Here is a 15944-nt window from a genome sequence, read left to right as displayed (position 1 = left end):
GCAGAGAGAGATTAACCTCTCATGCGCTCTTCTTTTAAAGCCCTCAGAACCATGCCCCTGACCACCATTTTTAATGGTCCTACAATCCAATCACCTCTTCAAGGTTCCACCTTTTAATTACCATAAGAGGATTTCCCACCCTCTTAACAGTCACAATGGGGGCCAAGTTTCTGACACATAAAATTTGGGGGACACAGTTCAGCCCACAATACTCTGTGATCTAGAATCCGGAGATGTCTGGTGACCAAAGGTACCTGATGGCAGCAGGAATGACCATCATCCTCAGAGAGTCTAAGACACTTTAGATGATAATGAACTTAATAACTACCTCAATGAAGCCAACTAGAACAGGAAAAAAATGTCCTATGGAAACATCATTGGGTCACACACCAGTTTTTCCCTACATTTATAATTCAATACTTTGAGGTTTGTCTTGAACACCTCAGTGGTCCTAGGAGAAAAGTCTTTATCACACTTGACAAAGTCCCTTCTTGCTTGCCCAACTTCCCACAGCATTGTAGAAAATGCTGCACTCATGGACCTAAACCCACCCTGTCCCCACCCTCCACGAACTCTACTGGTCATGACACATCACTGATGGTACCTGAAGTCAACCCAAAAGATAAGCCAGCTTTAGCCCTCCTATCCCAGAACTCAGCTGCTCATCTTAAATCAGGGAGTCTCCCTGACACTGAACGGAAGGTCCCATTCAGAGCAGAACTTACCTGTGGAACTTGTGCAGGCTGTTTGTCTTTAATCAAAAGCAGGGGCCAGCTACCAGGCATCGAGTTTTGATTGCAATTCCCTTTGGGGGCACGACAGACAAAAGGCAATTTACTTTGTTTTTCTTCAATCATTAACTATTAAGATCATCTAATTTTTTTAAATTAAAGACAGATAATACAAACTTTGTTTAATAAGTCTAAGATAGGCTAAAATTTATATTTTTTCCTTTTATATTCTTTTTCAGCTAAAAAAAAATGAGGACAAGGAAGAGAAGATGGGATGGGAAAAGAGGGAGGCAAATGTGGAAAAGGAGAAGGAAGGGGAAAGGGAAGGAGAAAAGAACAGACGAGAGAAGGTCAGCTGAGCAGTCAGAGATGAAATGGGCAAGACAGACAGAGAGGGGAAGAAAGGAAAGGATATAAGGAGCAAAGAAGGATCGGAGAAGAACAAAATGACAGTGGTTAAAAGATAAGAAAGCTAAGAGATGGAGGAGGAGGAGAGGGAGACAAAGGATAGTGAGAGAAAGTATCACTGGCCTTACTATCTAGCTCTCACTCAGGCTGGGAGATCTTTGAAACATGGAAAAGGTGGCAGGGGGCAGCATCATGGGGTGGGGTTTGACAATCACAGATATTGGTGCTGAAAGGGATATCAACAGGGCTGACACGGGCCCAGCCCCCGAAATCAGGCAGAGCAGGTGAGGCCAGGGAGCATAAGTGATTTGCCCAGGGTCACATAGGCAAGAGGTGTCTGACCATGGGAGCAGGCTGCGTTTAAATGCGTTTTTAAATGTATCTTTAAAAATACATGTACTTCTAACCAAGCAAATGATACACTCAGGAAGGACACTAACATTCCAAATTTCTCCTCACGAGGAACTTTTATAGCCTCTTTTCCTGAACATTCTATTGGCATTTGTGAGGCTGCACGCAGAAGGAATCCATCAAGTCTGGGGGATGCGTTGCTTTCAGTTCTTCAAATCTACAGTCTCCACTTATAGGATGATATGACAGCAGGAGTAACAGAGCAGGACAATAAACCTTGGATACTGGATGGGTTAAGGTCATATCTGGCTCCTGGACTAGAAGTTGGCTGAATCCTGTTCTATTGATTAAGAATTATTTTCTCATTCTCTTATTTTTCTTTAAAGGAAAGCAATAAAAGCAAGAGGAGTACATTATATCGCAATTTATAGTTTACAAAGTGTTTTCACATATCTGCTCTTGTTTGGCCTCACAACAACCTACAAATTAGTTATTGCAACTCAAGAAAGTTAAATGGTAGGACCTTGAATCCAAGCTCCTGTGCTATTCCAACAAAGAGATTTTCAATGTGGTGAGAGGAAACTTAAATGTTCTAGCTAGCTCTCTCATAAGTAGCACCGACTGCAAAGTATTACTTGTATTCTGTGCCTATGTATAACCTTAACTTCTATTTTTTTTTTTCCATACTTTGTTTTCTTCTTCAGGCACAATCACTTCCTGGATAGTGATTTTTTTCCTTCCAGTAAACAGTGCCTTGAACCCAGTCCTCTACACTCTCACAACCAGCTTTTTTAAGGACAAGTTGAAACAGTTGCTGCACAAACATAGAAGGAAATCAATTTTCAAAATTAAAAAAAAAAGTTTATCTACATCCATTGTGTGGACAGATGACTCCTCTTCACTTAAACTTGGAGTTTTGAACAAAATAACTCTTGGGGACAGTATAATGAAACCAGCTTCCTAGTAATGGTTTTGGGTAATTTTCAATGGACTACATAAAACAAGGTACAGCTTTTGGAAGATGACACCTGCAATGCTTTTCATCTTTACCAACGGCAAGGCTTTCTCACAGAGAGCACAGCAGAATGACTTCTGGCACTGCATTCGGACGGCAGTTGTACTATGTAGCAACCGTGCTGAGAACTGCACCAAAGGATTCTTCTGATCATTACATGCCTGATACGCACAAGTGAATCCATATGTAGTAAGCTGATATGCAGTTGATCTCTAGCTAGTCAACACTACCAACCTACCAATGAATGCCCACATGCTGGCACTGCATGATCTGCTTTTACATCAAGTTGCATTGTCCATAAAATAAAAGCATTCACCACATCTTATTCCAGTGTGGCCATAATGACATAAACCTAACATTTCTCCTTGCCTTTTCAATATCAAATAAAAACATCAGCATCCTGCTGAATTGATCTTGCAAAGGAATTCTGAGATGTTCACCCACCCCAAGTACTAACCTATGGAGGCTGGTGGAGTAGCAACTTTGAATGCAGAACTTCATACAAGATTACCAAGTCTAACATATGACAGGAGAGACACACTAATGAAACCTAGGACCATTCACCTTTTTGGCTTTTATTTAATGTCAGAAGTGCTGAGATCTTAAGGTATTTTTCCTAAGGTTTCCCAGGGCACAAAGGAAAATTGGGCATGCCCACTGCCAAAAATTGTACTATAATATTTTTTAAGTGTAATTTCTCTAGGGCAGTATCCCTATTTCTGGTAAGTTCTGCCTTCATAGAAAGCATGGATAGGAGGTGAGAAAGGGGATTTAAGAATAATGGTTTGATTAGGGACCATCTGCTCACTTTAAGTTTCCATTGTTTTTAACAAAAAGACAAGTAACTTTAAATTTGGTTTCTGAGAATAAAAAATACTTGTGAAGACTGGGACATTTTTTATACTGAAAGTTTATATGTGAAAAAAATGAATCAGGTAAATAAAGTTACATTTTGCATCTGTCCATATGTTATTTTAAGCCCAACAAAGACCATAGATAGGGCTAATTGACTGTTAAGCATGTTTCTCCTGACAGAGCACACAGCTAGGAAACACAGCACTTCAGTTAAAAAGATACATCCCACATTTTTCTTTCTGCCCTCTTCTGCCACAGCAGGAGACAATAACTTAATTTCTTCACTGTTCACTTCATTCTGAATTCCTTTAACGAGGTAAAATGTAAGCAGCTGCCTGAGAACACCACATCACCTTCTACTCCATATTAAATGGAATGCCCTTTTATCCAGTAGCATCCAGGGGAGAAAGAAACTCAGTGTTTATATGTCACAGCCGTTCTGGTAATTTACTTGTTATTACTCAATATTGACTAAAACCAGAATGTGATTTCCTTCATTTTGATCAAGTAAGATATTTCTCACATAAGTGAAATCTTTCCATTGAGATTCTAGAAATAATGTTCCTACCCATTGACTAGGCTGCCCTTTTTCTTCATGGTTTCAAACTTTTCTCCATCTTTTCTCTTCAATATGATGAATTGCTTGCTAACTTATTTTCTAGATCCACTGATATTTTATTAAATCTCCTTTGCCAGTCCTTGATCATCATGATTTATTTCCTAATACCTTCTGCAACACCAGGAGCATAAATAAGGGATAGACCCTGCACCTAGGGAATTTTAATCTTAGCACAAATGTGTGCCTCTGCTCCTGAATAGCATCATCTATGGGCCATGAACCAAGCCCCTGAGTACTGTTGTTTGTGAATGTCGTACTGCTGATGTGAGGAGAAGCACAAGACCAGACGCCCCAGGGAAGACGGCAGCTGTGGGAAAAGTAGAAGCTGTATATTGGTCAGCAAAAAGCCAAAAGATGGCATAACAATGAAATATGACAGCTTAGTGATTTGCAATCTTCTTCTGTACTGCTATACAGATAGAAAACTGTTAGAAATATGTATGATTTTACCAAATAGCCTTTTATCTGGATTGAGTAAGATCTTCTGTATCAGGTCAAACCTGTTCTCTAAACCCAGTATTTCTATTTGGTTATGATAAAACCATCTGTATTTATGAACCATTTTCCATGCCACTATAAACATCAATTAAATATCACTCCAGAATTCAAGAGGCCATAGACTTTGCCTTCTCTGAGTAGGAGAGGGTGAGGGTGAATCACCAGCTCCATATCCCCACCATGCACTTGTCCTCGCACATGACTGACATCTTGTCTTGAAGGGGCTAAGAAAAGATATCCCGAAAAGTCAATATAAAGCCTCAGATGAGTGTACAGAAAGAGGGTGTATGGTTTGTCTGTGTTAAACATAGGTAAGCTTGTTTACATAGCTTTGTTTCATTCTCAAGTCTCATTTATTTTTCCACCAGAAAAGTTTATGTCCACTGTAGTTGCTGAAATACCTTCTTGGTAATAGGGGCTTTAAGTGAAATTACATATATTTGAGTTTTGTCCACAGGTAGCAGTATTACCTTTTCCCACCCTACCTTGCACCCCAGCTCCGCAGCTCCATTCATATGGACTCCATACCATCATGAAACTGTAAAAACCCACCTATTGCTCCAGTGTTTATCTCTCACAGATGACTCTGGTGCTTTCTAGCAAATCTGGTGATTTGCTACATACAAATAGTCTTAAAGAATTCACGTAAAGATGCATATTATCTCTCAATTCCACTTTTCCATGAACTTTTTAAAGTACCCTCATGTCTGCTCACGCTACATTTTTAAGAATTTACCTCACCCAAGGTGATTCTTCACTCTGCTTTACCATCCTCAAGTTAGTAAGCAATGCAGAGATCCAAAGAATGCACATGATAGAAATAAGAATCAGTAGTGTAACCTGTTATATCTAAATTAAGTGGAAGATGGCGGTGGCTATGGTGGTTGGCGCAGAGTAGCTGAGGTGGAAAAGGCAGCCACTGGGCCTCAGGCAGCCAGGAAACTTGTGGACCTTCCTCTTGCCATCTCTTAAGGGAGGACTGCTGCTGGGGGCCGGTTGTGGGGGGTGACCGCCACTTTGCCCCCGGCAGGAGAGGCTGCCTCATTTACAGGCAACAGCTTTGAAGTGTGGAGCAGGAAAAGAACTGTTTCTTAGCTGCAAAAGTGAGTCTCAAAACAGGGAACACGGCGCCAGGGCTGCTGTGGATGCAGACAGGATCCCGGAGGCCGGGGCCATGCTGAAGGCGGCCAGCTGCCCTATTCAGGATTCGAGGTTTCAGGCCGGCATTAAAGAAGATTCCTGGGAGTACCCGAGCCGCGCCGTGACTGAACAGCCCGAGGCGGCAGCGGCCGAGAACGGGGAAGGCGACAAACCAGAGGCAGAGAGTGAGCACCCGACCTGGCACAGCCCTGTGAGTGACCCCTGGCCCAGCCCTGTTCGGGGGCTGATGCCCACCCGGCTCCCGCCTGCATCACCGGTTCACTCACCACCCCGGGGCTGCCTCCATTTTCCCAGGTGCTGGCAGCTCCGCCCGGCTCGGCCATCACTAAGCCTTCCCACTTGCTTGGTCCGGAGCGGGGCTTTCCGGAGCCTGCGGGCCGGCCTCCCCTCCCACTCCCTCTGCGGTTCTCCAGCGGGGCTGGTGTCGTGGGGCGTCCCCGGCCAGTGTCGGGAGGGCAAGGAAGTACGGGCGGGCCGACTGTCACTCCACCACACCCTGGACTCCGGCCCCTGGTAAACTTCCTGTTACTGGGAGGCAGATACCATCTCTACGGCCACCAGTTCGGAAAAAAGCCTAACCAATTTCTGGCTGGGAATAGTGTGGTAGGAGAGTTCCCAGGTCCGCTTGAACCTGCCAGAGAGCTGGCTGCAGGTGGGCGCTAGATTCGGTCTATGCCGGGGGGATACAAAGGTGAACAAGTCCCGAGAAAGATCTACACAGTGCTACAAAGGCACCCAGAGCGACCGGTCATCTGTGCCTAGCAGAAACCTGGTAGACTTCCTGGGCGAGGCGGTGCCGAGCAGGGTCTTGAAGGCCCACCTGATAGACAAGGGTTGCAGAAGACACGCCCCAGCCCAGCACAGTGCGCACAGAGTGGGGAGACGTGCGGCCAGGGAGGCGGAGACTCGACAGAAACCACACACCCTGTGGGGTAGCCACTGCATGATCCAACAGCCTGGGCCAGAGCACACGGAACAGGGAGAGTCCTGCACAGGAAGTGAAAGCTCAACAGAGATCACATACCCTGTGGTACGTGATCCACCAGCCCAGCAGAGTCCAAGCTGACCAGAAAGGTGGCGCCCCGGAGAAGCCCAAGACCCGAGGCAACCACACACACAAGGCACTAGAGGCCAACTGAGCAGTCATGGAGGCAGCCATACGAAATTGGCAACCACAGCAACATCCTAGTTAGTCATTAGTCTCAAACCGGTGGACTGTGAAACCCCCTGCCACAATGAATAAAAATCAAAAAAAAGATACCAGAAATACAAAAAAGCAAGAAAGTACACCACCAAAAGTTAATAAATCTCAAACTCTAGATCCTATAGAACAAGAAGCCCTTGAAATGACTGACAAGGAATTTCGAGTGATAATTCTAAGGAAACTGAATGAGATACAAGAAAACTCAGCTAGACATCATGATGAAATGAGGAAAAGTATACAGGATCTGAAAGGGGAAATGTACAAGGAAATCAATGTCCTGAAAAAAATGTAGCAGAACTTGCTGAACTGAAGAAGTTATTCAGCAAAATAAAAAACACAACGGAGAGTTTAACCAGCAGGCTTGTCGAAGTTGAAGAGAGAACCTCTGTACTTGAAGATGGGCTGTTTGAAATAACACAAGCAGACAAAAAGAAAGAAAAAAGAATCAAGGACATTGAAGAAAATCTGAGAGAGATATCAGACAACCTTAAGCGCTCAAATATCTGAGTCATGGGTATTCCAGAAGGGGAGGAAAATGGAGATTCCATTGAAAACATATTCAACAAAATAGTGGCAGAAAACTTCCCAGGTATAGGAAAAGTCACAGATCTTCAGATCCAGGAAGCTCAACGATCTCCAAACGTATTCAACCCAAAAAGGCCTTCTCCAAGACATGTCACAGTCAAATTGGCTAAACTCAGAGACAAAAAGAGAATCTTAAAACCTGCAAGAGAGAAGCGTCAAATCACCTATAAAGGAGCCCCAATCAGGCTAACATCAGACTTTTCATCACAAACCCTAAAAGCTAGAAAGGAATGGGATGATATTTTTAAAATACTAAAAGACAAAGATTGCCAGCCAAGAATACTCTACCCTGCAAGGCTATCCTTCCGAAATGAAGGGCAAATAGTATATTTCTCAGACAAACAAAAACTGCGGGAGTTCACTACCACACGACCCCCTTACAAGAAATCCTCAAGGGAGTACTGGGTTTGGTTCCTGAAAAATAACTACCACTGCCAGAAAAACCCAAGAAAAATCAATACCCACTAGTATAATAAAAATGGCATTCATGAAGAGAAAACAAGCAAACAAAAACGCTACCTACAACCTAAGGAACCAACAAACACAGAAACCAAATAGTAAATCAGAAAGTAAGGAACAAAAGACACCTAAGACAACCAAACAACCAATAAAATGCTAGGAATAAATCAACACCTTTCAATAACAGCTCTTAATGTAAAAGGCTTAAATTCCCCAATCAAAAGACACAGACTGGCTGACTGGATCAAAAAGCAGGACCCAACTATATGCTGCCTACAAGAAACCCACCTCACCCATAAAGATTCACACAGACTAAGAGTGAAAGGATGGAAAAAGATTTACCATGCAAACAGAAAAGAAAAATGAGCTGGAGTAGCTATTCTTATTTCTGAAAAAATAGACTTTAAACTAAAAACCATAAAATGAGACAATGAGGGACACTACTTAATGATAAAAGGACTGATCCATCAAGAAGACATAACAATCATAAATGTGTATGCATCCAATGTTGGAGCAGCCAGATTTATAAAACAAACTCTATTAGACCTAAAGAAGGAAATAGACACTAATACCATAATAGCAGGGGACCTGAACACCCCACTGTCAATATTAGACAGATCATCTAGGCAAAGAATCAGTAGAGAAACACAAGATCTAAACAAGACTCTAGACCAATTGGAATTGGCAGATATCTACAGAACATTCCACCCAACAACCTCAGAATATTCATTCTTCTCATCAGCACATGGATCATTCTCCAGGATAGATCATATATTAGGTCACAAATCAAGTCTCAATAAATTCAAAAAAATTGGAATTATCCCATGTATCTTCTCAGACCACAATGGATTAAAACTAGAAATTAATAACAAACAAAACTCTGGAAACTATACAAACACATGGAAATTAAACAGCATTCTACTTAATGACATATGGGTCCAAGAAGAAATCAAGCAGGAAATCAAAAAATTTATTGAAACTAATGAAAACAATGATACATCATACCAAAACCTGTGGGATCCTGCAAAAGCAGTATTGAGGGGAAAATTTATTGCATTAAACGCTCACTTCAGAAGAATGGAAAGATGGCAAGTGAACAACCTAACACTTCACCTTAAAGAACTAGAAAAACAAAAACAATCCAAACCTAAAGTTAGCAGACAGAAAGAAATCATTAAGATCAGAGCAGAACTGAATGAAATTGAAACCCAAAAAACAATACAAAAGATCAACGAATCAAAAAGTTGGTTTTTTGAAAAGATAAATAAAATTGACAAACCATTAGCATGGCTAACAAAAAAAAGAAGAGAGAAGACTCAAATAACAAAAATTAGAAATGAAAAAGGCGATATTACAACTGATTCATCTGAAATACAAGGAATCATTCGACACTACTATAAACAACTATATGCCAACAAGTTTGAAAATCTGGAGGATATGGATAAATTTCTGGACACACACAAGCTCCCAAAACTGAACCATGAAGACGTAGAAAATTTGAACAGACCAATAACAATAAAGGAGATTGAAGCTGTTATCAGAAGGCTCCCAACAAAGAAAAGCCCAGGACCAGATGGATTCACAGCAGAATTTTCCCAAACATTCAAAGAGGAACTGACACCGATTCTTTACAAACTATTCCAAAAGATTGAAACGGACGCAAATCTAGCAAACTCATTCTATGAAGCAAACATCATCCTGATACCAAAACCAGGTAAAGATATAACCAAAAAAGAAAACTACAGGCCAATATCATTGATGAATATAGATGCAAAAATCCTCACTAAAATACTAGCAAACAGAATACAGCAACACATATGTAAAATTATTCATCATGATCAAGTGGGATTCATCCCAGGGATGCAAGGTTGGTTCAACATACGCAAATCAATAAATGTGATACACCATATTAATAAACTCAAACACAAGGACCATATGATCATCTCTATAGATGCTGAAAAGCATTTGATAAAGTTCAGCACTCATTCATGACAAAGACCCTCTATAAGTTAGGTATAGAGGGAAAGTATCTCAACATAATTAAAGCCATATATGCCAAACCCACTGCCAATATCATCCTGAATGGGGAAAAGCTTATAGCTTTTCCTTTAAGAACAGGAACTAGACAAGGATGCCCACTCTCACCACTCCTATTCAACATAGTGTTGGAAGTACTAGCCAGAACAATCAGAGAAGAGAAGGAAATAAAGGGCATCCAGATTGGAAAAGATGAAGTCAAACTGTCCCTGTTTGCAGATGACATGATCCTATATATCGAACAGCCTAAAACCTCTACAAAAAAACTCTTGGAATTGATAAATGATTTCAGTACAGTAGCAGGATACAAAATCAACACACAAAAATCAGTAGCATTTCTTTTCTCCAATAGTGAACATGCAGAACGAGAAATCAAGAAAGCCTGCCCATTTACAATAGCCACCAAAAAAATAAAATACTTAGGAATTGAGTTAACCAAGGAGGTGAAAAATCTCTATAATGAGAACTACAAACCACTGCTGAGAGAAATTAGAGAGGATACAAGAAGATGGAAAGATATCCCATGCTCTTGGATTGGAAGAATCAACATAGTGAAAATGTCCATACTACCCAAAGTGATATACAAATTCAATGCAATCCCCATCAAAATTCCAAAGACATTTTTCTCAGAAATGGAAAAAACTATTCAGACATTTATATGGAACAATAAAAGACCACGCATAGCCAAAGCAATGCTCAGCAAAAAAAATAAAGCTGGAGGCATAACACTACCTGACTTTAAGCTATACTACAAAGCTATAATAACCAAAACAGTATGGTACTGGCATAAAAACAGACACACTGACCAATGGAATAGAATAGAGAATCCAGAAATCAACCCACACACTTACTTCCATCTGATCTTTGACAAAGGCCCCAAGCCTATTCACTGGGGAAGGGACTGCCTCTTCAGCAAATGGTGCTGGGATAACTGGATATCGATATGCAGGAGAATGAAACTAGACCCATACCTCTCACCATATACTAAAATAGACTCAAAATGGATTAAGGATTTAAATATACACCCTGAAACAATAAAACTTCTTAAAGAAAACATAGGAGAAACACTTCAGGAAATAGGACTGGACACAGACTTCATGAATACGACCCCAAAAGCACGGGCAACCAAAGGAAAAATAAACAAATGGGATTATATCAAACTAAAAAGCTTCTGCACAGCAAAAGAAACAATTAACAGAGTTAAAAGACAACCAACAGAGTGGGAGAAAATATTTGCAAAATCTACATCTGACAAAGGATTAATATCCAGAATATACAAGGAACTCAAACAACTTTACAAGAAGAAAACAAGCAACCCAATTAAAATATGGGCAAAAGAGCTAAGTAGGCATTTCTCTAAGGAAGATATATGAATGGCCAACAGACATATGAAAAAATGCTCAACATCACTCCGCATCCAGGAAATGCTAATCAAAACCACATTGAGATACCATCTAACCCCAGTTAGGATGGCTAAAATCCAAAAGACTCTGAACGATAAATGCTGGCGAGGTTGCGGAGAAAAAGGAACTCTCATACATTGTTGGTGGGACTGCAAAATGGTGCAGCCTCTATGGAAAATGGTATGGAGTTTCCTCAAACAATTGCAGATAGATCTACCATACGACCCAGCTATCCCACTGTTGGGAATATACCCAGAGGAATGGAAATCATCAAGTCGATGGTATACCTGTTCCCCAATGTTCATCGCAGCACTCTTTACAATAGCCAAGAGTTGGAATCAGCCCAAATGTCCATCATCAGATGAGTGGATACGGAAAATGTGGTACATCTACACAATGGAATACTACTCAGCTATAAAAATGAATGAAATACTGCCATTTGCAACAACATGGATGGACCTTGAGAGAATTATATTAAGTGAAACAAGTCAGGCACAGAAAGAGAAATACCACATGTTCTCACTTATTGGTGGGAGCTAAAAATTAATATATAAATTCACACACACACACACACACAAAAACCGGGGGGGTGGGAAGAAGATATAACAACCACAATTACTTGAAGTTGATACGACAAGCAAACAGAAAGGACATTGTTGGGGGGGGGGAGGGAGGGAGGTTTTGGTGATGGGGAGCAATAATCATCCACAATGTATATCGACAAAATAAAATTTTTTAAAAAAAAAAAATAATAATAATAATAATCAATAAATATATTAGTGATAAAGAGAAAAAAATAAAAATAAAAATAAAAAATAATAAAATCCAGCCCATGATTCTCTATACTTCTCTGCTTTGGCAGAGAAACATATTGATAGAAAAGTGCCCATAAGATCGAAATAGGGCTGGCTGGTTAGCTCAGTTTGTTAGAGCGTGGCGCTAGTAACACCAAGGTCAAAGGTTCCAATCCCCTTACTGACCAGCCACATCCCCCTGCAAAAAGATCAAAGGAGCTGAAACACAGCCAGCACATGGAAGAAACTGTTCTGGAGATTTGCTCAGAACCATAACTGACTTTGAGTAAAGGATAAATAAAACTTTACATGTTTAAAAAACAAGAAATATCTCATTCAAATTTTAATGCTGAAAGTGGATTTATCCCTGTACCAGCCAGCTGCAAAAAATATATATAATTAATTAATTAATTAAGTGCTGTGAGGGGGTCTGATGGAAATGGATCTTCCAAATTCCAAAACCAGGAATACACATGAGACATATTTCTTTTTAGTTTTTGCTGTATAGCACAAATGGGCATATATAAACTTGCCTTAAGCAATTTTACCCAAGAAACAAAATATTGAAGATAAGTATTTATATTTTCTTACTCTCTTACCCTTGTGAATAAGAAAGGGGGAGGTCTCTGTTTATATTTATCTGTTTTTATACTCATTTATCTGTTTATATGTCAATTTCCTGACATATTGTTTATGTACGATGGAAGATGCATATTTAATAATGATAATGCTCATTTCTGAACCAGGAAAATGAGACTATTCTCCTTTTAAATGGCTTTACAGTCAGAGACTTCAAAGTCCTTAAGAAATATTGCCTGAAGCCATATAAGCTGATGAAACCTATTACTCAATATATTTCATTAGAATAGTCTTCAGGATATTTCCCCACATGCCACATATGGGAGAAATAAATTGCAAATAAAGAAATAGGGAACAACAAGGCCAGGTTACAAAATTGCAGATCCAGGAGTGGGAATCTTCTGCTGTCTGAAGTCCACATTGATACTTCTTACCTCCAGGCTCTGAGCAAACTCATAACTATTTTGAGGTATAAACTCATATCTAGTTTTGACACAAGAAAAAATTATTTCTGGACCACCTGGGAACCAATAACACTTCTACTGGTTTAGCAATTCTCTGAATTCATGGTGTCAAGGTATTGACTAAGTGATGATTCTATAATGGAAGCTATACCCTTTTCTGCTACACGCAACACACGTTTATGGCAAGGAAATACAGGGTCACAAGTCTAAGGGCTAGAGCCACAGTTCCACTTCAACCATCAACTACTTACATGACCCAAGACAAGTATCTTTAAACCTCTTCTCTTCTCTGTAACTGAGTTTCTTTAAGATCATATCACATAAACAGATGTCTGGTCTCCTTTCTATTAAGATCTATTATGTGGATAAAACTACATGCCAAAAGCCCAAGTGTTAAGCATCTAAAAATTTACATCAAGTACATTCAGAGGATCATTCAGTTCTCAGATTCCTAGGATATTACACACTTTTCAGGAAGACTCAAAGAAAAGGGCACCAAAGTTCAGAAATCCACTTCCTTCAGCAAAGGCTTACACGACCCCATTCTGCTATGAAAACAATACCGAAGCAAACCTCAGACAATGAAGATTTTCTAAAGCACAGCAGCTTACAAAAGTACAACAATTGAGTTCAGCTTAAAAATAAGGTGAGCTATTGCTAGCAAAATCTAGGAATGCAGAGATCAGGAAAACAAAAAGCAATCATTTTAACTACAATCATCAACTGGTCTCCTCACATAGGTGTATAGATAAGTCCACTACCACCTACAGTATCCTACAAAACAGACATAAATGCACAGGCATGTCCAGCACTTATGAGTGGGTATATTCCTGGGAAAAGTGTTGTGGGATAAAGAGAAAACAACATATCTAATTTCCCCACAGAGCCAGGATGGCACATTCTTGATCAGGCTTGACGTCCACCACAAGCAAGTCTTGCACCAGCAGCCATACACACCCTTCTTTGTATCAACAATCTCTCCCTCTCTCTACCAGCTCTTTCCCCTCAGCTCACAATGCTGACAGTTCTCACATCTAAAAAGACTTTCCCACCATCCTATACCCTTCTTTAGCTTCTGCCCTAAACATCTTAAAAGAATGGTAAACGCTTTGTCATCAAAATCTCACCTTGTGTGGACGTCTCAGAGGACTGAGTGCAGCTCCCACCCTCACATCACCTCGGAGGTTGCCCTGCAAGGGTCACCATGGTAACAACCTCAGCTTCCCTCAGCTTCCTCGCCTCTCTGAGAATTGCTCACTGGCGACCACTTCCTCCTTCTTTAAACCCCTCTCTTGGAATGAAGGACACCACTCACTCCCATTCTAAACTACCTCGCTAGCTCTTCCTTCTCCCATCTTTATAAGCCTCCTCTTTTTCCTCTTGGCCTTTGAAAGCATATAGAAGATTCTGGAGTCTTACTCTTGGATCTTTGCTCTCCGTACATGCTTCCTTGACTTCCACCTCTCTATGGCTGCCATAAATAACTAAATTAATTTTAAAACTCTCTTTTAAAAACATAAATACAAATAGAAGGAGCATATTTTGACTGTTTACTAAATCTTGATACACACTTTTTAATCTCATCCACCAATTATACAATTTTTGTTGTAATTTCTTTTTTATATATTTAACAAATGAGTTTAAGACCTACCTGAACTATTTGTTTGCAAGAATTTTAACGAGATAGAAAATTCTGTAAACTTAAAGAAGTGGCCCAGGCTGGAGAGGGGAGAGGAGGATACTCGTAGCTCATATTTAAATTTCCTTTCAATTTCATTATTTTTAGTCCATGATCTCAGCTTACATAAACTTTTTTTTTCTTTATTTTTTGCTGGACCAAATCAGAATGTGCAAACATGTCCACAAAACGTATGAGATCTAGAAGGCGATCTTAAGGAAAAGTTTCAGACATCACCAAAAAGTCACTGGATGGTGAAGTGGAAAACTCACATTAGATGACAGTTGTCTTAGAGACTGAGAGAGTTATAGTAATTGATCTCTCTTTCTTGTTTTTATGTCACAGGCAAAAGCCTTAGAGACAAGTGCCATATTGTTCTGTGGTTTTTGAAACAGATCTTTCTGTGATCATCTTACACTCTTCTTTAAGAATGCTGTTTCCTTACTTCTTTTGAATTTTTCATTTCTATCTCCCACCCTGCTCTTTGTCAGCCAATAAGGAAAGAGTTGGACATAATGTATGACTTTTAAGTAATGATATTTTTAAGAAAGTGAATCACTCCAAAAAGCATACAGCTAAATTTCTGTTGTCATTCATTCATTTACTCAATCAACAAACAAGCCTTGTGCAGCTTCCTGGAGCCAAACACAGAGCTGTCCAACAAGACCATCTCCGAGGGCTGGTAAATTCACATCTCAGTGAAATGATCACCACAAGAAAATTGTGGAACTTTTTTAGAGTTGCCATCAGAGATTAAGTCCCTTATGTTTAGCAGTTGTACCACTTTTACTCATGGGACACTCCTCCTTGTTGCAATATCTTTTCTATTTACTTTTCTTCCTCTTGCCTCTTTCAAACTTTTTGTTGACATTTCTCACCCTTTTTCTTTTGCTCTCTCACCACACACACACACACACACACACACACACACACACTTCATCTCTCTCTAAATCTGCTTGGTTGCCTCCTGGTCTCTGACCTATCTATCTTTCTTTTTTTCTTTCTCTCTCTCCCTCTGTAGGCAGTGTTTAGGGAGGGGTTATAAGGCTAGAATGGGGCCCAAAGTAAGATGGACAGTTGTGCTGAGCACATCAGAAAGCAGA

At 40.2% G+C, this 15944-nt stretch overlaps 1 protein-coding gene across 1 annotated transcript in view; it reads left to right on the top strand.

The window, feature by feature from the left end:
* RXFP2 (relaxin family peptide receptor 2) overlaps positions 1-2454 on the top strand; it is a 120569-nt gene extending 118115 nt beyond the window's left edge. Inside the window, exon 21 of the mRNA XM_063101549.1 lies at positions 2195-2454. Within this exon, the coding sequence (XP_062957619.1) occupies positions 2195-2454 (260 nt within the window). The remainder of the gene's footprint in view (positions 1-2194) is intronic.
* The last annotated feature ends 13490 nt before the right edge of the window (positions 2455-15944 follow it).

Source organism: Cynocephalus volans, chromosome 7 (assembly GCF_027409185.1).
Source record: "Cynocephalus volans isolate mCynVol1 chromosome 7, mCynVol1.pri, whole genome shotgun sequence".
In the NCBI taxonomy this organism is placed as follows: domain Eukaryota; kingdom Metazoa; phylum Chordata; class Mammalia; order Dermoptera; family Cynocephalidae; genus Cynocephalus; species Cynocephalus volans.
This window is presented reverse-complemented; position numbering and strand designations above follow the sequence as displayed.